This window comes from Vanessa tameamea, chromosome 18 (genome assembly GCF_037043105.1).
Source record: "Vanessa tameamea isolate UH-Manoa-2023 chromosome 18, ilVanTame1 primary haplotype, whole genome shotgun sequence".
In the NCBI taxonomy this organism is placed as follows: Eukaryota; Metazoa; Arthropoda; class Insecta; order Lepidoptera; family Nymphalidae; genus Vanessa; species Vanessa tameamea.
In genome coordinates, this window is record NC_087326.1 from 9712886 (window position 1) to 9738618 (window position 25733).

The 25733-nt window shown below is 33.0% G+C and overlaps 1 protein-coding gene across 1 annotated transcript; it reads left to right on the forward strand.

The window, feature by feature from the left end:
* Positions 1 to 18935: 18935 nt before the first annotated feature.
* LOC113398501 (augmin complex subunit dgt3) lies at positions 18936 to 25402 on the forward strand. Its single transcript, XM_026637264.2, has 10 exons — positions 18936 to 19190; positions 19993 to 20205; positions 20753 to 20942; positions 21202 to 21380; positions 22184 to 22294; positions 22599 to 22754; positions 23181 to 23355; positions 23781 to 24001; positions 24468 to 24633; positions 25054 to 25402. The coding sequence occupies exons 1-10, from the start codon at positions 19009 to 19011 to the stop codon at positions 25147 to 25149; spliced, it is 1689 nt and encodes a 562-aa protein (XP_026493049.2). The 5' UTR covers positions 18936 to 19008; the 3' UTR covers positions 25150 to 25402.
* The last annotated feature ends 331 nt before the right edge of the window (positions 25403 to 25733 follow it).

Sequence of the window (25733 nt, forward strand, 5' to 3'; positions counted from 1 at the left end):
TAGACATCATAAGCGGTTGGATATTCGTATTTGATTGCCCTTCGTCAGGGGGCCTTTAGACAAAGGGCCATAATAACGTATTGCTTCATACACCGTTTATGTCGTTACTCAAATAAGGATGTTGGGATCGATCCCCGTGTGATGCAACTCGTTGAGATGAATGTATTTATGGTCATCGTTATCTTTTAAAAAGGATACGCTGATGTCTGATGTAAGATGAAATATAGCAGGTTTGATTCTGAGTGCAGTGACTTCTATCTACTTATTAGATTTGCATGCGCCTTCGGCCGTGTGTTAGAATAATACTGACTGCCTCGTTGGTCTAGTGACCAGATATAAGGACCCAGCTTGAGTGAACTCACAACTATAGCCACTTGGAATATATCATGTATAACGTAGAGACTTATTTTAAATATTGTTAATAAACGTGCTGTAATATCGAATTAGTACAACCATGTCCAATGATATACAGTTGTGTCCAAAGTATACAGTTTTGTATTATAAATAAATAAATAATTTAAAAAAAGAACGCGGAGTTCTGGTTTCAAGTCTCAGATCGGGCCGATAAAGGGCTATGAAATTTTGATTTGATTTTTGAATTAAAAGATCATATACATACGTATGAATCAATTGAATATAATTGACTACATGGATAATTTTCTTTCAATCAAATCAAAACGAGACTCTCGAAACGATTTATTTTCGAACTATTAAAATTGTCTCCAATACAATGTCTTTACTTTAAGTATATTTCCTCAAATATAATTGAAACCGTCACACCGCTTGATCTCCTATTAAGAATAATTAATATAGTTATTATGTTTGTTTGTTACCCATTCACATCTTAACTATTTGACCGACCATCATATCATGATCAATCAGCTACAGAAAAAGCTATATACCTACCACCTAATTGCTCTCACACACGGACAGAACCGCGAGCAAAACTCGTATCGAATATACGAAAATTTCTTTGAAATATTAATTGGGACTTCATTGTATTCTATTTCTGTTACGAGTCTAATACCTACTCGGAGTTCCACTAACACGATTTGATAGTACTGACTGACGGCACATCAAACGTTGCAGATAACCTTGTGTTACTAATATCTAACTTGCGTCATTAAATCTAACTTTCTAGTGTTTACTTCTATTTGGAATCGGTCTTATGTTATTGCTTTGCTAACATTTAGAGTTTTAGGAATTTATCGTATTTGTAAAAAGTAATATAATTATAAATAAGGTTGTCTTTGTCTAAATCTCATTGTCTTTGATTAGAGTCGATCTATGCCGTAGGACTCCGCAGTAATAATAAGTACATAGAAATTAAACAGTCAAGTAAAACTCAATGACTGATTATTGATAATTATACATAGAGATTGTATGCACAATGCGTTCCTGGTTACAGAAAGAGAAAAAAAAAATGTATATAACTTATATTGGGAGGATGAACCGCTTCGTTACGTAACGCGTGACGGCGCCAGTCTGTCTGGCTTCCGTTTCTCTTACGCATACGGTATTATTAAACTATGCAACGGATATTAATGGGGATCTCATCAATTAACAGGGTGATTTAAGAAGAGGTTTATATTTATAATACATGCATATTATAGCACAGTAAAGCCGAGAATTACAACTTGCCTAGTCGGATAAACTAAGAATTTTTCTTTTGATGATTGTTCTTCAATCTAAAATTTGCATTTAGACCCTTATTACACCGTGCGAAGTCTGAACGAGTAGCTAACGTAACGTTGGCCATAAAAAATTGATAACCAGATAAAAAAACAGTTTCTATAAATACCAAACACCGTGTTCCATTCGAAACCTATATTGACTTTTTTGTGATCAAACATTAAACGGTTGGAAATTTATTTATTTATTCATGCAATGTACAATACTGAAATAAACCTTTTTTTCATGAATGTTTCATATTTTTTCATTCAAAACTTCATAAATAACAATGTTGCATGCATAGCATAATTAAATCGCGAAGGAAAATCCAATGAGTAAAACCCAAGCAGACGCGAGTGACGCATTTAAGTACCGTCAACAAAAATATATATCACCCATAAAGAAACGGGAATGAGCCACCTCAAAGACTACGTTAAAAATAAAATTAAAAACCCTTTCAATTAGAGAACATATTGAGTTTTATGACGTGACAAGATCCAGATGACATTAAAAAATAACTTTTAGTTTGGTTTCTCATTTATTAGTTAGTAAAGTTCGAATTAAAGAATATAAACAATATTTTTAGTCCTCATATTTATTTTACAAAAATAAGTATGGGAGTCTACGAAGGTTCGGACCGTACCTCATCACGCTGCTCCACTACGGTTTAGTGATTCTCATCCAACACGCGCTGGTTTCTTTACAATGTTATCCTTCATTGCCGAGCACGAGATGAATTATAATCCAAATTGCAACAGCACTACAGTTTTTTGTCTCGTTGGAAAAATGCTATTACGCGTTTCCCCGTGACGTGGGGGAGTATGTGGGACTCACCGGTGCTGATAACGCCTGGTACGCAACAGTTCACCGGAATACCTACTAAAAAACCAGCGGTATCCACTTCAACTCTTCAAGTGCCCCGTTGCGGGTTTATCTTTGCGGTCCTCCGAGCTAGAGAAGTTCCTGGGGTAAAGAGAACTTCTCCCCGCTGTAAGCGTCGCCGGGAGTCCTTTACTCTTAGTGAAAAACAAGAAAGAAGGTGAGCATAGCGCCGACGCCTTCTCCCCGGTCTTCTTTGGCGGGGCGAGTCAACGGGGGCGCATTCCTCACGCTCCTGCTCCGCGACCTCCTACGACATTACAGACTTTCGCAGAAAGAAATCCGCTTACGACTATTGTGCCTAATTACTACAGCTAATGAGTCGATTTTGTACATTAGTAATCGATCGTTCTTGAGTTACGAGTAATCAGATACTATGACACGATAAATATACACAGAATTAAAATATTTAATCGTCGTTTCAATTGTTTATAACATAATCAAGTGAATTATTTTTATAAATAGCTTAGTAAACTATAAGACTTTATTTTTGTAAATGCACACGTGTGTGTGTGGTCTTCCTGCTTGGCCTTATGGGCCGAGCCGGGTACGGGCATCGAGGCTTGCCTCCTAACCCGGGCATGTCCTCAGCGGTAGCACGCAGCTACCGCGTCATGCAGTTCTGACCCGATGGGTCAGGGTCCTATGGACCCAGTGGTATGTCCGATGTTGGGTTTGGGTTTGTGTCTGATCCGATTGGGTGTCATGTCCGAGCAAATGTTACAACAAATAACATATAGATGGCGCTAATAAGTAAATTCACTAATACGATCTTGGGTACAAAATGCAGATACATTTTTAAAAAAATTTGAAGATATTAGAAGGGAGGATTATGTAGATCGCGATTACTTTTAGCATAAACAAATTGGCTTCGGGCTTGTGAATTTTATTGCTATCGGTACTTATATATCGATTACTTTTTGCAGAGTAATTAAAGCTTTTACAACCCTACAACTTGAAGCGTTTTTGTTACTAACCTAACAGACTGTACTATTGAAGTCATTGTTTGCATTTATGAAAATGTTTTACAGATTGAATTACGACTATAATAACTTGTAATAATTTCGACAATAGAAAGTTATAACGTTGTATTTTTTTATTTTTAAATTTCTTAGAATTAAATTCTTTATATGTAGTTTTAAATTTACCAATTGTTAAAAGGATATTAACAACAAGATTATTTAGATGATTTGAAAAAGCGTGACGGTAGTGTCAGCTAGATAAAAGGATTTCAGAAACGATAAATTACCAGTGTAATTATTAAGCGAATTGTATTTGATTAAGAATGTTTTGTTTTTAGAAACGGTAGAAAGGAGTAAGTAGGTACTGAGTTCCTTGCCGATTCTTCTTGGTAGAATCTATAGGTTTTTCGTACCGTTGATTGCGTAACATCTAAATTTATATTATAAATGCAAAAGTAACTCTATCTGTTACTTTACACGGCTGAACCACCAAACCCAATTTTATGAAAATTTGGTATAAAGCCAACTTGAACTTCAAGGGTTTTCAAGGCAATTCAAGGCTTATTTATACGTAAAACCTGACAGCAAACCCCTACAGTAAGAGCAACGCCGAGGCAACAATCCTTTAAATAAAGATTAAAACTAGCTACCCTGTCTATAGACTAACGCGGTGCACGCCAGTATAGCAGTATTACCAGCCAGCATAGATATTGTCGACATATTTAACATTTTACCCAACATTCCGTCCTAAAGCACTCCGTCCATTGCTAAAAACCGTTTGAATATTTGAAGTTTAATTTATCGCGTTCAGAGAAACAGACGGACAGACTCCGACTTTGTTTTATAATATAAGCTAGTGATATAACATTTTTTTTTTCATGTGAATGAATAAATTAAAAAAATATATTCTGATTGATCTTGTGCTCATTTTTTTTTTTGCAATATTAATTAGATCAGTATGTTTACAGCCCATTAAAGTACATTCTAAACATCATTGTCCTAGATTTAAGTTAGTGTAGTGTTATAACTTTATGGCAATTTAACGAGTCTTTGTGGGAATCTTGGCAGAATTGAAAATAACTAGTACCTACAGTTACAATTTTTTGTCTGTGGTGGTATTTACAGTGTCACACACAACAAGTATTGTTTATTCATGATAAAGATATCAAAAGTAGTATTTTTTACAGATATAAGAAATGTTTTTTTTTATTAATTCATAATTTATTTTAGATCTCCACAGATAGATAAAATAATAATAAACGACAGAAAACTGTATTATTGGACATTTGTTTGAAAAATAACGAAATAATTGCTCATTGAAAATATGTTATCTAAACACGATAGCGTATTAATATTAATGTAACATATATAAATTACAAAAGCTCAAACGCATAACTCCTCTTTTGACTTCATCGTAATCAGTTAACGATTGTAAAAAGGCCAGTGTAAACAGCAGATGTTTGATGCAAGTTCGATGACCCCTCGACCCATGACAAAATGCTGCTAAAATAATCAACTCGCGAAATTACTCTAATTAGGAATGGCACAGTTTAATTTAAACACACGCATTATTTATGTACATAAGTAATATACTATATTCTTACCGAACTGAAATGAAAATGATCTTTTAAAAAGAACAGATTAATAACTATCTGACTTCATAATAACATTAATTATTTTAAATAAATAATAATCCATAATAAAATTTAACTAAAACGCTAAATTGTCTATGACTCAAAAATAGTATGTCCAAAGTGTCAAAACTTCGCGCCAAAAGTTAATCCAAGCCTTTGTGACAGGCGATCTCGCGCTTTTTTTTTTTAATATTTTACGATACAAGGTATTGATGCATTAGGCGGTAATAATATATAATAAGTTAACAGAATATGGCGTCGTGGTTAGAATTAATAAATCTTAGATTTTTAGTTCAGACCCTGCACTACTGAATTTTTGTGTGCTTACTTTGAATTTATAATTTATCACGTGTTCGACGGTGGATGAAAACTTTCTGATGAAATCTATATGTGTCGGATGAAATCTGCCACATGCATATCTACCAATCACAGGTGTGATTGAACACTAATTATGAATAACAGCATTGTAAATCTGTTTATTTGAAAAGAGGAACTATGCGAGTTTCTTGCCTTTTCTTCTCGCTGGACAGTGGACACCGCTTTCCGAAACGTTGCGTTACGTTACGTTATATAATCATATCAAATATATAAATAAATTGTTCGAAATATAGTAAAAAAACCGTAATGTTTTATGATTATTAAAATAATGAATTCATTGGTTCATATATTATGAATATTTATTTAACGTATATATTAAATTTATTTATTAAATATCATAGTTTTAGTATAGTTTAGTTACTACGTTATATGATCGTGTAATTAATGAAAACATAAATATCCACGCGGGAGAAAGTCGGGGGAAAAATTGTATCTATGCCGGATTATCAGTTTTGATGATTTAAGACACTAATTATTATTCTTTGGTTGATTGTAAAGATGAACTTCAACAGTGAAAGTACGTCTAGAAAGTCCCGTAATTACTTATCCATTGAAATCTCTTTATGAAATCAAAATAAGCGATCACTTGAGAAATATTAAAGATATCAATGCTTGATAAATTACATGGCGCGCGTAACGAAGCCTTAGAACTTCTAGCGCCATCTATCGACGGTTAGAGCAAAACATATTTCTTGCTAGCTCCCTTGTATCTTTTTGGAAGGATATTATAATAATTCTACGAGGTATCTAATTGTTTGTTTAAGGGAATCTTTATGTCTTAGGTTAATACAATAAATAAATACCTTCCCTCCGAACACTTTCGTCAGCCATTTGCATGTCTATAATGGAAGATACTAGAACGTGTTGTATGAAGTATACCAAGTGACAAGTTTTAAGCAAATATGACGACGTAATAACACATTCCAGGATATATAAGATATTTCTCCACTGGGTAGTCATATCTGCTCCACCCAATATAAAAAAAACGATTGCATCAGACAGTTGTGACAACCCCTATTATTTACAATAACTCTAATTTCAATAAACACATTTACGTAGTTACGGTGCCGTACATGGAATAATCCAGGGCGTTGACCTACCATACCTAGATTGCACGGACGACTCAAAAAATTATGCAAATCAAACAATAATGGTAAGCTTCTTTAAGTTAAGATCGTTTTGACTTTACGCGAGCCCCTCTGAGTAAGTAAGCGAGTGCGCTTACTTACTCAGACGGGCTAAGTATTGTTGGCTTCCGGTTTGAAGGGTAGGAGAGCCAGTGTAACTATAGGCACAAGGGACACAATATCTTAGTTGCTAAGGTTGGTGTGAACCAGAGTTTCATCCGACATATGCACATTAATTCACGATGTGTTTCTTCACGCACGGGGTGATTATTAATCACAAACTAAACTGAAAACTTTTTGGTATCACCCGAATGTTTCTTAGGCCCTCGGCCGTGCTAGGGCGGGGTCCACGCGATTGTGCGACAGCCCACACCGCTAAATTGATAAGCACTCCGAAATCTGGAGTATCTTGCCTCCCTTGCTGCATCCCTTGTGGCCCGGTCCGATCCTGGTCGAATGTAAATGAGCAACTACATATCCAGCCCGGGGCGCCTAAATGGTTAACGTCAACCCTGACTTTTGACCTGTGTGTGTGTAGATCTAGATGCCTTTAGATTACCGAGGTAGTTTATAATTTTAGTTTATAATTTATGCCAAGTAAATCTTTATGGTACCTATGTATGTACTTATATTGGCTGATAAAGACTTATAGAGACGTTCGTCTAATTCTGTCTTCAATCCACAATAATATAACATCCCGTCAAATATGCATTAGCTGTAATCGAATACTAACGCTTGCTGTTTAAAAATAAAATAGATCTGTTATCATTGTAAGTAAGATCTTATAGTTCACATGTTTAATATATTCTGTACTCTATTATGTAGGCAGGTAGACCGAAGTTTCCATATACAGGCACGTATTTGCTTAAAAAAAGGCTTCATATGCTACTAGTAAAAAAAATCTTGGTACAGAAATAAATATGTTATATTATTTAATTTGTTCGTGAATTATTTATTTATTTTTTAATATAATATATAATTTCTATCTTTTTCCGTCAATTATGTGAAAACCCCTGAACATATTTGTATGAAACTATGACCAATGAACGCGAATTATTATCCGCTTTGATTGGGCACAGTAACATACAGCTATTCCTTTTTTGAATTTCGTTATTATTATTGTATATATATTTTAGTAACATAGAAAACCTGTACTTACCTGTATAACATATAAACTTGACCACTAATAACAATACTTAGTTACATTATTTTTTTAATTTTTAGATATTTATATTAAAAAAGTATTAATATATTTTGTGCTTGCTTGCTATCTTAATGACAGAATAAAGTTTGGGCAAAAACATAGTCAGTATTCACTCACAGTCACAATTTGATCGGTATTTCGAATTGACTGGGGATAGATATATAGAGGGTCAAAAACAAAAAAATATAATAATTGTATCGCCCCAACTGACGACCTTTATATAATAGACCGACCGACCGATTGCAATTCCGTACTAAAATATAATAAATGATCAAATAAAAGTTTTTTTTATTATCTATGATATTCACTATGGATTTGTGAAAAAAGTGTAATGGTGTTGTATTATAAATAAAAATATTTATCCTTAACCTCTTAGTAGTGCACAATATAGCTGAGTTATTAGCAAATCGTATGAAAAAGGTAAATCTAATCTTTGTTTATCTTTTTTCTTACTTCCAATGGAAGGTATATTTTTATTATAGGTATATTTTTTAATTGTTTTCATGTTACAACGCTTATAACAAGCGCATAATAAAAATAAAATATTCTTAGAATCAAGCAGACTTTTTATAAATCATTGTCTCAATGATCATGAAAAAAAATGTTTAAATTTATTCCGGGTAGTTATAATTAGGTCACTCATAAATAGTTATAAAATATTTCATCACACTTCGTATTCCGTTTAGTTTTTATAACATTCATTATAAAATTTTATAGGCAGTAAATTTTAAATTGCTTTTTACCGAAAATAGACGAAGTGAAGTGTCAAAAAACTAACATGGCGGCGACAGGTTAGCTTGAAAGGTGAAAGATAAACAGCCGAGCGGCGCATGCGCAGAGTGATTTGTGATGTTCTCCAACTATAAATAAACTCATTTGTTATTAGCTTCCGAGAAAGAACCTGTGACGAAGAATTTAATTTAAGATTAATCTTAAGTTAAATTATTTCCAATAATATTTAATTTCTACTCTGTGTAAAGATTTTTTTTTTTAGTTTATTTCGGTATTTATAACAAATCCTATCGCCAATAAAACAAATTATTTTTATAAATTACTTATGTTATGCTACAATTTTTACTATTAATAATACAGCATTATTTTGGTATCCTTCTCGAAGTTGTAAATTATTTACTCAAAGTAAAATAATTTTGAAGAAAGTATAAAATCTATTAAAATTTAAAAGATTCAAATTTGAAGTCACCCAAAAAAAAATGTTAAAAACTAAGTGGGGGTTTATTCATTACCCCCTTTACATAAAACATAATGTTGCATTCAACAGTGTTTAAATTGTTTCCATTAGCTTAAAATTATCTTAGTAATTAAATTAGTACGGTAGGTTCAAATAAGTAGATATTAGATAATCCAACGCACAATCCTTACTAAAATTATAAAGGCGAAAGTTTGTATGTATAGATGATTGTTACTCCTTCGTGCAAATCTACTGAATGGATTTAAATGAAACTTTACAATAATATATCTTATACATCAGAATAACACAAAAGCTATAATTGATAAAGATATTGTGCGAATAATATCAGACAACCAACCACTAAAACGCAAGCGAAACCGCGGGCGAAAATTAGTGTAAAATAAAATAAAAACAAATAAAAAGATTGAAATTCTACTATGGCCTGAAAGTGTAGGATATATTTTTTTGGTATATATTATTAGTATGAACAAATTTTGTTCGTCTTATTTATGTCAAATGAATACACACTCTGACTAGCAGATAAGAACTGATATTATAAAACTTATTATTGAGTCCCTTTAAATGGAATGAGTACATAAGAGGAAGTTTGAAAGTGGCACCGGTAACCGAGAAGCTATCTGGAAACCGGCTGTCTTGGTATGGGCTTGTTATGCGGAGGAATGAGGACCATGTTGTGAGAAAGGTTTTGAGAATGGATGTGGATGGATATAGAGGTAGGGGAAGACCCAAGAAACGATGGATGGATTGTGTGAAAGACGATATGGTTAGAAAGAATGTTACTTGTGAGATGACGTCCGACAGAGAAGTATGGAAGAAGAAGACATGCTGCGCCGACCCCAAGTAAAATTGGGATAAGGGCAGGAGGATGCTGATGATGATGATCGAGTCCCTTTAAAAAATTGTGAATAATCAAATATAACAATTTTCGACAATTTTTAATGAAACCATGATCTCACGTTTGCTGGCAACCCTAGCAAGGCGATGGTTTTGAATAAATGTCTTTGTTATAAATCTGAACGTAAAGGAGATAATCCCGACTTAGTTAACAAACAATACGAGGCGCGGAACAGAGGACTATGGAGTATTGTTAAATTTTTTTTATGATATAGTTATACTGACGAACAAATAGGCTACCTGATGGTAAGTGGTCACCACCGCCTATAGACAATGGCGCTGTAAGAAAAATGTATGCTTTCCTGAATCGCCATTAAGGTCCTCACTTTCAAATTGAAACACAACAATACTATATATTTAATTGGTGGTAGGGCTTTGTGCAAGCACGTCTGGGTACCATCCACCCATCAGACATTCCATCGCCAAACAACAGTATTGTTGTGTTCCGGTTTGAAGGTGAGTGAACTAGTGTAATCTTAGTTCCCAAGGTTGGTGGCGCATTGGCGATTATGGTATGGTTAATATTTCTTACAGTGCCATTGTCTATGGGCGGTGATGACCACATACTATCAGGTGGCCCATATAAAAAAAGTATTGCTGTTTAAAGGTAGCATATATTGTGATAAGAGGGTCGTGTTCATAAATATGGCCTGACTGAACACTTTTTAACATTGCTGGTGATCTGGGTATCGGAAAACTACGTGTTTCTAATTTGGTTGGACAATGACATAACACTAACGGCAAACTTGAAATCCAGACGACGACATTTAGATATTCAGACAACTTCGAGACATAAATATTAGAAGGGTAGAAATAAATTTGCTAGCACTTAAAAATTAAATTAAAGTACTAATTCGCGGTAAGTGCCAGACTTGCCACTCAACGCAACAAATGACATACTTTCACTAAACTTTCCTGCTCTATTCATCCCGTATTCAATTGGTCTTAAACTAGAAGACGCCTACACAAACAAACTGACACGCTGACACACACCGCTGTTCTTTATCACCCAAATAGATATGTTCAGAACTAGACAGGAATAGCTTCCGTTAAAAAATACTCTGTAAACATATTTTGTTAATTCAATAAATAAAACATGCATTAGGTACTGGTTTACAAAAATATCTCTACTTGAGTTCAGTCGATATTTAATGATAGATAATTTTACAAGTTATATGGACTATCTGAAACCACGGTTAGAACTCCCTTGGATTTTAGTTGGTTAGCGATCATCGAGTTCAATCTCTGCGACTCTCGTTCATTTACATTTTTAATAAAGAGCTATATCCTTTCAGATTACAATATACATATACGGGTCTTAAAAGACAAATAAATACAATTGATTATGTTAATAACTATATGATACATAGAGTTTTAACAAGCCTCGCGTTTCTTCCCCCCCCCCCCCCCTTTTTTATAATATATTACACATTATGATCGTTGTAAAATGAAATAAGGCGTGAAGTTGTCTTTTTCGAGCGACTGACACTTCATTGGTGGTTTAGCGAGTAACTTCATCATGTAGTTTCCATGATACCCTGCGCAAGCGCATCATAAAAACGGACCCTTAAAAATATAAGAGTGAATTATAACTTCAACGACAATTAAGTTTTATTTCATTTCACTAAAATCAATACAATTTACTACCAAGCTCTCATATAAGATGAGCAAGTCAAACTGTTCACTCACTTGATGAACAGTGGAGTGGTGGCATTAAACAGAAAATACCGTAATCAGCTTAAATGAATATATACGATTATAGTTTCTATTGCATCGACATAAGGTTGAAAAGTAGTTACTGCGTCAAAAAACTAACTTGGTAAACGTTAAGACTGGGCCAGACGTGCTCTATTGTTTTTCTAGCGACGACTCGTTGCTGTCAAGGATGCTTTACGGCGCCTACTTCCTATATAAATCTATTGTCTATTACCAATGTTTCCATTATACTGTGGTAAAGGTCATTAATATTACGTTCGAAAATTATTATAATAAAATTCCGCAGATCATTTCAAATTAACCAAAAATTTAATTTAAAAAAAGAAACTTAATTTTTTTTTTATAAATATAGATATTGGACAACATCACATACATTACTCTGATCCCAATGTAAGCAGCTAAAGCACTTGTGTTATGGAAAATCAGAAGTAACGACGGTACCACAAACACCCAGACCCAAGACAACATAGAAAACTAATGAACTTTTTCTACATCGACTCGGCCGGGAATCGAACCCGGGACCTCAGAGTAGCGTACCCATGAAAACCGGTGTACACACTACTCGACCACGGAGGTCGTCAAATAAGGATTATGATTGGCTGTACGTGATTAAATAAATGATAAAAGAAATTGAAGTTAGTATCTGTGATACAGAATCCATATGTGTAATTGTATGAGTATTTACTAGCACATATCTTTTGGATTGATGAAAAAGGACAACTAGTTTTCTTGGATTTCATTAAAAAAAAAAACTACAATAATGTCGACATTTATATTAAAGCTTCAATCGGGTACATTAAGAGTCTACGTATAATTTTTCGATTGAACAATAAACATAAAGAGGTAGAAATCTGGGTAGAAAAGTTGAAATTCTCGGCTTTCCTCTGCTGTAATATGCGTGTATTATAGTAGAGAAAAGCCGATAATTTCAATATATACTATGTTAAAATTAATAAGAAATAGTCTGAAAAAACCGCTCCAGTGATTTTTTTATAGCAACTTAATATACAAAATATTTGACGTCTCGTTATTGAACAATGGAAATATAGCCCAAAGAAAGCACTGTCAGCAGTTGACAGAAGCAAACTTAGCTTAGCTTCAATAGCATTTGACGCCACTGTACACCGACGCCTACTATACACGAAGTGACATTAACTATTATATCAAACGGTACAAACACGGAACTGAAATGACATTAGAGATGGCATATCTTTTAGTTTTTAATTCTTCGTAATTAAGCATTTCAACAGGCAATGGTAAAAATCTAAATTATTTTATATTTATACCGACTTATTTAAAAAAATTAAAAACAATATATCTATACTCTATTCCAACCATAAAAGGAAAAGCTAAATAAACAACATTTGACAGCAAATTGACGCGATTCACTATGGATTTCCGAAATAAATGCGTTTTGAACGTCGACGAAATTGTTATCGGAATTTTGGAAGTAAAATTAAAGTGGAAATAAGTAGTTAAGTGCAATGGTGATGTATTATAAATAAATATATATTAATCATAAACTCACACCATATCTGAGTTATTAGCAAACGAAATAGGTAAATCTAAGTTCTATCTTTTTTCCTACTTCCATTGGAATAGGCTATACCGAGTAGTATTGAGAAGGAAACTAAAAATTGAAAATGTAATAAAATTGTCTATGTCTAATTTGCATTGTCTTTGATTCGTAAGAAAAGTAAGTGGTTTGTTAGTTTGATAGTTCGCCAGGTGGCTATAATGAAGTAGAGTATATGCTGGGGAACTCTGTAGTCATAATTAGTAGGTAAAAAGGAAATAAAAAGTTAAATATGACTCAACAACAAATTAAAATTATTGATCATTATAAACTTGTCTATGAATAGGCACTATAAACAACAACACCATTGAATATGTACAGTAAGTTAAAAGGGGTAATCCTGAAAATAACATATTGTCTTGCTAGTTGGTAGTTTAGAATTCCTGTAGAATAGGGGCTACCTAGACCACAACCTAAGAACATATTTATAAAATCATTTTTTTAATAACAGTATAAATTTCAAATCCAAAATAATGGAGAATGTCTCAACTTAAATGAATTTGTTATTTTAAATATAGAATTGTATTTCAAACCATATTTAGTCAATACTTTATTCTAAGATAACAAATTAAACATTTAAAATATGTCTTACAAAATATATCGACATTTTTATGTACATTGCCCGCTAAAGGTCAAGAAATCAAGTATATATAAATATAAGTTCTAAGATGCTTATTCATATACAGTTGAACTTTTATTAGGGTTCCGTACGTCTAACGGAAAAATAAGCCTTGTAAGATCACTTCGCTGTTCTTCCGTTGGTCTGTCTGTGTGTCTGACCGTCAAGGCGTATGAAGTTAAAATGAATACCAAATACTAACTAACTAAAGTCTGCGGTCCTTTTGAGATAGAAGACAGTAATATAGTTTTATTAAGATTTAAGTTTAATAAACTTGCTAAGGCATATATTTTGAATTTTTATTTTTTCTCTGCCATTATATATTGGTATTTGAATAGACAATTGTATTAAATACTCCTTGCGTACCGTTTCATTTCCCAAAATAATATGTATTAATTCATTCTAATTCAAGGCGCCAAATCTGCTAACAATCAAATCTTTAACGACCTCCGTGGTCGAGTACCTTGTACCTTATACATTGAGTATCCTAGAGGTGCACTAAGAAAGGATTTTTCAAAATTCCCACGGAATAGGGAATAAATGGATTTATATTTTCGAACCAAAGTAGCTCTATCTCCGTAACTATAATTCTTAGGGGTTTCAAATTTAGCATGCAAATAGGTTATAACAACAACTAAAAACTATTTTTAGGATATTTGGAATTCCCATGGGATAGGGAATAAACGTGAATTGTATTTTTTTCTTGAAAGTCCGTAGTCCTAGAAACTGGAAATTTGGCATGAAGGTAGTTATTATAGCACAATAAACTAAAAAAAACTGAAAATCATGATTTTTTTATTTTTATTTGCTTATATAAAAACCAATATAAATTGATCCCACACTGCGTACATTTTGCTTAGGAGCAGGGCTCTTACATTGGTAAATATAAAAAACTTGAAAAAAGGGAAATATCTTCAACCATCGTTCCCTTTTGGTAGATCTATGAGCTATTTACATACCTATAAATATATACATGGGACTCGGTCCACGAGTCAGACTCGCAAATGAAATTTGGTACACAAATAGTTTAGAGCCTGAGAAAGGACATAGGCTACTTTTTAATTGGAATAAAGTTCTGTAAAGGGTTGAAAAAGGGTTGTAAGTTGTTGAAATTATTGTAATTTTAAGAACTAGAAGCATAAAACTTATATTTTAGGCTGTACACTTATAAACTAACATATCATGACACCCACTAAGGAGGGAATTTTGGAAATTCTACCCTTAAAGTGGTGAAATAGGGGTTGAACGTTTGTATGGAAGTCCGTCATTTTTAAGTTGGAAACATAATACTTTATTTTTAGGATACTGATTAAAAATAAGTACATAAACATTAAAGCGTTTCTGCATATTCTACTCCTAAGGGGGTGAAATAGGGGATGAAAGTATGTATGAAAGTCCGTAATTTTTTAAGAAAGAAACATGAAACTTTATTTTTGGGATACTGATTAAAAATGACTACATACATATTTAAGCGTTTCAAGATAATCTACCACTAAGGGGGTGAAAGAAGGGTTGAAAGTTTTTATGGAAGTTCGTAATTTTTTAAGTTAAAAACATGAAACTTTATTTTTGGGATACTGATTAAAAACGAGTAAATACGAATTTAAGCGTTTTTTTATATTATACCACTCAGGGGTGAAATAAGGGTTGAAAGTTTTTATGGAAGTCCGTCATTTTTTAAGTTAAAAACATGAAACGATATTTTTGGGATACTTGTTAAAAACGAGTAATTAAAAATTTAAGCGTTTTTTTATATTCTACCACAAAAAGTGGGTGAAATAAGGGATGACATTTTTTTATGGAAGTCCGTCATTTTTTAAGTTAAAAACATGAAACTTTATTTTTGGGATACTGGTTAAAAGTTAGTAGATATGTATTCAAGCGTTTTTGCATATTCAACCTATAAAGGGTTTAATAAGGGTTGACATTTTTATATAGGTTAGTCTGGAAATCCGTCATTTTGAAGTTAGAATCAAAAACATTTATTTTTGGGCTACCGATTACAAATGAGTTGATTCACATTTAAACGTATTTGGATATTTTACGCCTAAGGAGAGAAATTAGGTAGACATTTTGTATATAGGATAGTCTGGAAGTCCATACTTTTTTAAGTTAGAAGCATGAAATTTTATTTTTGTGCCACTGATTAAAAATGAGTTGATTCGTATTTAAACGTTTCTGGATATTTTACGCTTAAGGGGAGAAATAGAGGATGACATTTCATATACATGTTAGTCTTGAAGTCCGTCAGTTGGAAGTTAGAAGTATGAAATTTCATTTTTGGGCTACCGATTAAAAATTACTTGATTCGCATTCAAGCGTGTCTGGATATTTATGCCTAAGGAGGGAAATTGGAAAATCGGGATCGTATCGCAACAGTTATATGTAAGTAAAATTAGTTCCAAGTCATGCTACACCCAATTCATTAAAGCTTATCCAATTTATTACAACAGAGAACCAGAAATTTCCGCGAGAATCCTGCGTAAAAATATTCACAAATGAAAAAAACATACTGAACATGAGGCGAAGACCAAACTTCATCTATACTTATAAAATCGTTTGTCCTCACTAAATATTCAACGTACCTCCAAACCTACGGACGATAAATATAAAACAAAAATTTTGAACATATATTTATTTTATAACCTAAGCATCTACTAAATTTCAACTATTAAATTAGTAAGTAGTAGCTTTGTATGAATTTTACCCGTAAGAAGTTTTTACGGCAATTAAACTATTCGTTTATTGTTATTTTCCAACTATCACTTGAGGGTAGGGCTTTGTGCAAGCCCGCCTGGGTAGTTACCACCAACTCATCAGATATTCTACTGCAAAACAGTAGTATCCAGTGTTGTTGTGTTCCAGTTTGATGGGTAAGTGAGCCATTGTAACTACAGGCACAACATCTTAGTTCGCAAGGTTGGTGGCACATTGGCGATGTAAGGAATGGTTAATATTTCTTACAGCGCCATTTTCTATGGGCGGTGGTGATCACTAGCCATTTGATCGTCCGCTATATTATAAAAAAACTAGTTTTTTTTGTATGTGGTGACTACAATTTCAATTAACTATTTGATTTTAATATTGTACACGTGTCGCGTATATACTTGGACCCCAAACACGACGTAACCTTGAACTTACAGTTCGTTCAAGTACGAGGATATGCCAAAACAGAGGGGCCTCTGATTGGCTAATGGAGCAATTGCAGACTCTTCCTTCATTTTTATGTCAGTTTAATTGAATGATTTACAAGCCTTATTATGAACGCGTCAGTGGATCCTTTATTAGCATGTTTGTTGAAGGTATAAGTGGATAATCAAATTAATTGTTATGTTTTAAAAATTACCAGTCAGTAAATGTCCTACTGCTGGGCAAGAATTTCCATCTCTCTTAGGAAGTAGATTTGCAGCTTATTCCATCACGTTGTTCCAATGCGAGTTGATTGGGTTTTCTCGAAATGTTTTCTTTCAGCAGCGGCCTGTCGAGTATCTTAAATGATTATTATGACTTATGAAGTCATTATCGGTCAATCCAAGGTAGTCTACTCAAATTATACAATAGCTTTTTATCGGTCCTACGTGGGTTTTGAAGTCAAGATTTATGCGCCCCTATATACTAGACGAGGCCTACTTTAAATACGTTGTTAGATGCGTGACTAAGTATAATAAAAGCATTTGCAGTTGATACCTCCCCCTTTTGCTTAGCTCGTTCTATCTACAGTATCATATCACAAGTACAAAAATACCTAGCCTTATTGCATGAACGGTTCTCTTACAATTCTTACAATAAATACAACAAAAATCATTTTAAGTAAATTGTAAAATTTTCCTGAGAAATAAAGATCTTAATCTCAAATAGGAGCCCAATGCGCGTTGTGATATTATAGAACAAATATGTCAGAATTTTATCATATGGTTGTCAAATAAAACCATATCAATATGACAGTATATATTTTTGATTAACACTAGTCTTGCAGCTAGTTAATCAGTAGCTATTAGCTGATTGACTATGACGTAGGAGATCGTATGACATTTCTCTTTTATAACATATATTGGTAGACTTGCAAATGCCCCACAATTATGTTAAGCGATCACCACTGCCTATTGAAATTGGCGTCGTAAGCTACTGTGAGCATTCATTTCATCGCCAATACGTCACTAACTTTGGCTCACTTATCTTCAGACAGGAACACAAAAGTACTAAGGATTGCTGCTTAGCGTTAGAATATGTATACGATGAAAGGGTAGTACCTACCCAGACGGGGTTTCGCAAACCCCTACCAAGTACCTAAACATTTATTTTATTGAAATATAATAATCCGGCTTATATGATTTTAATATTATAATCGGTGTTTCGTGTCAAAAAGGTAAAAAAGACTATTGAATATGTTTGTCTATTTTTCTTGAAATATGCCGTGGGTATAGACAATTAATTGTTAGCCTGTGCCTTGGATACTTCCATGCCCACGCTACATGACCTTAGATTACCAGAAACAACAAACCAAGACTTTGTTTAAATATGAGAGAGTTGTAGATTTCTCTTGCAGCTAGATATTCGCTGCTAAACATAATTTTGGTAATTTATTAAAAAATATTTTTATTCTTACAATTAGCTAGTTGAATGTGTTGCGAATGAATATAATAAAGTAATTAAGTATCTTTAACAAAAAAAAAAAACAACTAAACTAAATAATATTCATTTTTAATTGCGTTCGATACTATAAACTTTATATTTAAAAAATATATATTATTTGTAAAAAAACTAAATTGTATGTTAAAAATGTAAGCGCTAGTGGTGACATCTGTTGCAAAATGTAATAACTACGTCGTATCAGCGACGCCTATATGTATACATAGATATATAGGCAGTCTCGGAAACAAGTGAATAATGTACTCTGACGCATTAAAATGATAGAAAATCAAAAAAAGGTTAATTTGCAGTAAAATCTGTTATATTATGTACAAAATTTTATATTCTGAAAATTGTAGCGTATTTTAATTATCGAAATGTCAAATTAATGTCATGATTGTTTTGACGTTTCAAATTTGAATTTTACTATTGTATTATAACAGTCATAACGGAAAATATTGTAAACTAAAAACAGCATAATAAAATACAATATATTAAGTTTTGTGATTATGAATTGCTTAAACGATATGAGTGATGAGGAATTCATACCCTTCCTTGATAGCCTCGGTGTTGATACTTATAAAAAGTCCTTTGAATGGATGTTAAACGATGCGGACTTCTCTGATGTTTTGCGATGGATTTATAAAAACTTGGATCAGAATAATGCTTTAAGTGAACGGGAGGAGTACAGGTGATGATTTCGGATTTATCTTGGCAGGTTTATATCAGCGTAAGCTATTTTTATCAACTGTAAGTGGTCGATAACGGTCAGCGTTGATTATATGGCTAGTTTAATATAAATAAGGCTACTGCTTCTACGTTAGTTAAGTTTTTTGGTCAATAAATTTTGAATACCATCTGGTAGCTTTGCAGTTGGTAGTGTATATATTCCCGTAACTCAGAAAGCATGTTATTTCAATCGGATTATGAGCGTGAGAGATCAGAAATTTTACCTGTATTGGTGTACATAGTTGTGCTATAGATAATTTCTTCGCAGTTGTTAGTATACCTTTCTAGTATATATGTTGCAGGTTCACTAATCCTATCAACAACACAAAAAATATTAATGATTTATGTACTGTTGCTTAAAACATTTTTAAAAAATAAAAAAATATTGGACAACATCACATACATTACTCTGATCCCAATGTATGTAGCTAAAGCACTTGTGTTATGGAAAATCAGAAGTAACGACGGTACCATATACACCCAGACCCAAGACAACATAGAAAACTAATGAACTTTTTCTACATCGACTCGGCCGGGAATCGAACCCGGGACCTCGGAGTGGCGTACCTATGAAAACCGGTGTACACACTACTCGACCACGGAGGTCGTCATTATATACATTATATACACAGTTACATTAAATATTTGTATTCCTATAAAAAAAAAAATAGATGTGGAAAAAGTTTCAATGATAAGCAATCAGTGATATTTGCAAGTTATATTTTATTTTATAATATTTAGAATATTATGATTTATTTCTTCAGATATGCAGAATTAGAAGCAAAGGGAAAATTATTACCGGCACATGAGTTGGAGGGTAAAATTGTGTCTATTCAAAATGAATTTGAAGGAATTTGCCTACCAGGAGATCAGGATACATTGGAAGATATTAAACTTGACATCAGAATGCAGAAAGAAAAGTTAATGATGTTGGAAAAACAAGAGATTATCCTTAAGGAATTGACGGCACAGAATGAGTAAGATGAGTTAAAAGTAATATATATTATTCACAATACTTGTTATGGGGTTCGGATAGGGCACTTGTGCACTTTAATTTGTCCTGTGTAATTGGTTGGTTTCCCTGGAGATTAGCTAATTTTGAGTGCAGATCTGAGCCTCTGGTCTGGCCAGTAAAAAATTAATGAATTATTTGTTAAAGTAATTTTCAGTAGATGTTAAAAAAGTTCAGAAAGGAGTAAGAGATGGATACTATATTTAGCTGCCTCACATAACATTTATAATGTTGCTCTTAAGTCAGTTTAATATTCAAGTCCTGAGATAGTTGATTGAAATTTAGTTGGACATGAAGTAATAGTTTTCATAGTATATTTTGTCAATATTATTGCATATTTGTTGTGTATTTTTAAACTAAGAATCATCATTGTTATCGAAACATGAAAAGGGATTTTAAAATGAGAAGATTTGGCACACATTTTAAGCATATACATGAAATTCATCTTGTTTATATATCATCTTATCTGCTTCATTTTCAATTATATAATAATTGTAGAATCTTCATTCCAGATCAACGAAACAAGAATTAACATTGGAACTGACTAAGTTAAACACTGCTCTACAGCAAGGTGCAGAAGATGAAAAGGAAGCCGGCGTGGAGTGCATACAATTGGCAGAAGAAGAGGAATGCATTTTCAATGATGTTATACATATTATAGGCGATGTCTTGAGCATATATGGAAATTGTGCTGTTGATAAGGTACGCATTTTTATACATACTTGCATACGGCAACAGATCTTATTGTATATAATTGGTGATAGTGATTACTCAGTATCTTGTAGATTTTCTCGGTATAAATTATTTATATACATTTCACACTTGTGATCTCTTATATAATGACAAAACAAATTGCTCATTGTATAATTTTTTTAATAATATAATATATCTCGGACAATCTTACCTTACACAAGCTATATTCACTGTAAAGATTCAGATGTCTTATTATAAATATTTTCAGGAATTAGCCAAAAGATTTTTCACATTTGGCCCATTTGAGTCATACAGACAATCTCAAGCTCTATTCAAGTCACACTTTGATTTGTACACGTCCAAGAAATTTAACAAGAAGCAAAACGATAGTATCAACGAAGAAGACTTAAGAACTGCATTAGCTGAAGCGAAGAATATGGAACAATGGTAAATATCTACTTAAAATCGAATTCTTTGACTTGACAGAAAACTGGTAAAATGCACACATATGTATAATTCTTCAATAAAGTATATTTTGGTTTAATTTATACTTCATGAAGAGGTGGAACTTGCTATATAAACTTATATATTATACTTTATTGTACACCACAAAGAGAAAATAAATAAATAAAATATGGATACAGCATATATAAAATAAGTGTTCAATTTCGACGACCTTATCACTACATGCCAAGATGGCCCAGTGGTTAGAACGCGTGCATCTTAACCGATGATTTCGGGTTCAAACCCAGGCAGGCACCACTGAATTTTCATGTGCTTAATTTGTATTTATAATCCATTTCGTGCTCGGCGGTGAAGGAAAACATCGTGAGGAAACCTGCATGTGTCTAATTTCAACGAAATTCTGCCACATGTGTATTCTACTAACCCGCATTGGAGCAGCGTGGTGGAATATGCTCCAAACCTTGTCCTCAAGGGAGAGGAGGCCTTAGCCCAGCAGTGGGAAATTTACAGGCTGCTAATGTAATGTAAAAAAAAATGTAATGTATCACTATATAGAGATCTTTCCAAGCAACCAAAGGTGTAGGTGAAGACTCATAGAATATGAGAAGGTTGGAGCTGTGATAGTAAATAAAATAACATGAAATAACTAAAACTAATAGAGAAATGTAAATATAGAATATACTTATATATATAACATTGACTGAGCAGTTTTCAGCCCATAATAAAAATATCTTTGTTCACCATAAATATGCTGAACAAGTTAGTTATATAATGATTTTTCACAGGCTTTCAGATGCAGTATGCTCTTACATAGAAACAAAAGGAGAGTTGTGTGGCGAGCAAGCTAAATTGCTTCTCATATCCAACTATAATAATGTTCATCCAAGTCAAATTACGTAAGTCATGTTATATTTTATTTAATTAGCTGTACTACTTAGTTCTTAGTTATTGATGAGTATCATTTTCACCTTATTCTCAAAATAATCTGCTGATTTTTTTCTCAGATCTTAGATATTTCTATTGAATCAGGCAAAATACTAAGAAAAAATTAAATAATATTAGTGATGACACTTGTATTATAATTAAAAGCTACAAAATTAATAAAGAATATCATTTAAATAAAATAAATATAATTTTTCTTATAATAATGCCATTATAATTTGATAAATAAGAAATAGCTTATTATTATTTCTATTTCAGTGTATGTGCGATGGAAGCCCAGAGTGCTATAGAGTTGCTGGAACAAGAAGAATCAATATTGGAGCAGCAGCTAGAGACTGCTGTTAAACACTATGTAGACAGACGTACCAGGTTGGCTGTGGAGATGACTGCCAGATCTGCATTGGCTGCTAGAGAGTGAGTTTGTGTTGTCTTTTTCTATGTACATCAAGCTACCTGTCCTGGCTTGTAAGAGAATAATAATACATATAAAATTAACTTTAAGGACAAGTATATAAATAAAGTTTTGCTTTTTTCTGGGCGTATACAGAACAGCTCACGAAACTTTCATCAAAATCAGATGAATGGCTCAGAAACGTCGCACAGACAACAGACATGCAGACTTTTGTTTTTATTTATGTCAAAGATTGATCATCTACTACTTAGAGAATTATTTGTTTTCATTCCTGGATAAACAATGTAACTGAATAGTTAATAGTGTTTAAAATGACATCGTTGTTTTTAACAATAATTTGCTGCTTCAATGAATTTCTACTGCCATATCTTGTACCGTTCCTGAGTTTATTTCCAGCACAATTAAGTTAAAGTGTTTTCGTGCGGCAGGGCGGCGGCGGCGGCGCTGGGCGAGGCGCGCGCGTGGGCGGGGCGCGCGCTGCGGGCGGACGCGTGCGCGTACGGCGCGTTGCGGCGGGAGCTGCGCGCCGCCGAGGAGCTGCTGCACTTCGCCGCCGAGCTGCGCGACCACGCGCTCTCGCGCGCGCCCGCCGCGCTGCGCACGGTACGTACGCACGCATGCACGCACATTCGCTCACCCGTACAAGAGCCTTAATACTTCCAATCATAAAAATAATTTATATTGAATAAATTGTATCACCATACTCTAATATTTTTCGTGCAGTTTATGTAATATTTAATTGCTAAATACAATTTTTGAATCTCGAAATAGTTTTACATTATGAGCTGCGAATAAATGGTATAATATTTTAAAATTAATTCACTATGTATTGCGTTATACTAGAAGAGTAATTGCATATTATGAAGGATTTTTTTTAATGGAATGGAATACATATTTCATGTGGCTGTTTTTTTTTTACTGGATTATTACTAAAATTACCAATTGTAATGTTAAAAATGAATAATTTAATTTACTTTATTAAAATTTATCATATAATTGAACTCACATGTATTAATATATTGTTTCAGAAATCAATGAATGCAATATGCGCGGAGCAAGAAGCCGCTGAGAAAGAATTACAATCATCAAATACTTTACTTGCTACGCTAGTCTCAATACTTGGTTCAGAGGCCAGTAACGATGCCTCACTTCCTATAAAGCTCTACAATGAGTTACTAAATAGTATTCAAGAGTTAAATGATAATATTAATGAAGGTTACAAGTCTAAGGAAGCAGATTTAACTCAAATGTAAGTTATTTTCGGTATATTATGTTTATTTGTTTAAAAATCTTCAATAACAGCTTCCAAAATTACAAAATTCTCTTCAAATGAAAAGTATAGACAAGTAAATAATCTATGGTATTTATGATGGATTCGTGAAAAAATGGCGTTATGAATGTTGGCGAATTTGGTTTTGGAAATTTGGAAATAACATTTATGTAATATAAAATAATATAATTTATAGTTACTTGTGCAATCATAATATTAGTACTGTTATATGTAAACAATAGAGTTTCTTTCGCTGGTGCTTCTCAGGTCAGGGTATTTTCTTTTAAAACCTGTGGTAGTTTTTAATTTGACAATTAATAAGTAAGTCTAATGCTTCTGTATTGAATAAAGGATTTTGATTGATTTCATTTACTCATTTCTCACTGGAATAGCCAGTACTTTTATGCATTAATTTGCTGTTTATTTAATCGTCTTATTATTGCAGTAAATCCTCTGCGAAACCATTGAGAGACTTCATCTGGGACGGCTGCACGAAGCAACCCAATTGTTATGATAGAAGTGTTGCCGCTATGAGCCACTCCCTGAGAGAGGAGATGAGCGCTGTAGATGCTAAGGTTGTTAAGACTAGTGGCTTGTTTAATTCTGTAAAGGTGAGTTATATCTTTGTATGTTTTAATATGGGTCACTATAAACCTTAAAGGTGGTCCTTTACAAGTGAGACTAGCTAACTGCACAGAGGATATTATATATGATAAGTGTGTGCGTAATCCCAAATACATATATAATTAGATGGGATGGCAGATTCTGAGGCCTTGGGTCCATTGCATGGTTGAGGTCAATAAAACGTTATTGTGTTTGTCTGTCGAGACATTATCGGCGATTTTAATCTCTCGAATTGAGTAAGTTGTTAAGTCGCTGGTCCTTCGTCCGAATCACTTGCAGTCCTAGTAGAATAGAAAGTGCACTTTTATTTGCACACACACACACTTGAGCCTTTTGATAATATATCCTGTGCATTCATCTTTGAAAACCCTCCCATGACTATATTTGTTATTTCAATTTTGTTGCAGAACAGCGACAAATACAACTTGAGGAAGTTTTGGCAATGGTTCCTCACAGATCAAGCGAAGCTACTTTCAACAATCAAAAGTGTCCAGAGAAGCTAATTAAAACTATTATGTAAACCATAATATATTAATATTAATTATATTTTTAATAATCATATACCTAATGTTATATTGTAACTTGATAAATAAAACATTCAATAACTAGAAAATGTATTTATTAAAAATAATAAAATAGGAAAAATAATTATTAATAAATTATAAATAAAAATCACAATAATCGTTAAAGTTAAAGCGATATATTTACAAAACAATCACAACCTTTCCGAGCACCGTCTTACGATGTAATTGTAAATTAGATACTTGAGAGACTTCTAACATGAAATATTTTGATATATCAATAACAATAAACACTTTCAAAGACAAATTACAATAAAAAACAAGAAATTCCAGATTTTTTTATATTTTTAAGTAACGTTAATGATTTAATTTTTATTGTAAATTATTTTGGTTTTTTTTTTAAATGTTTCCTTGTAATACTAATGTGGCAGATCAGTTATAATCAATTTCATACAGATTTTTGTCTTTAGCGCCTTAATAGTTTTACTTCAGTTAATTTTATATATATAAATAAGTCTTTAACGCTATCAGAATATGTGCCGTTCATGCGTACAGATGCAGCTCCG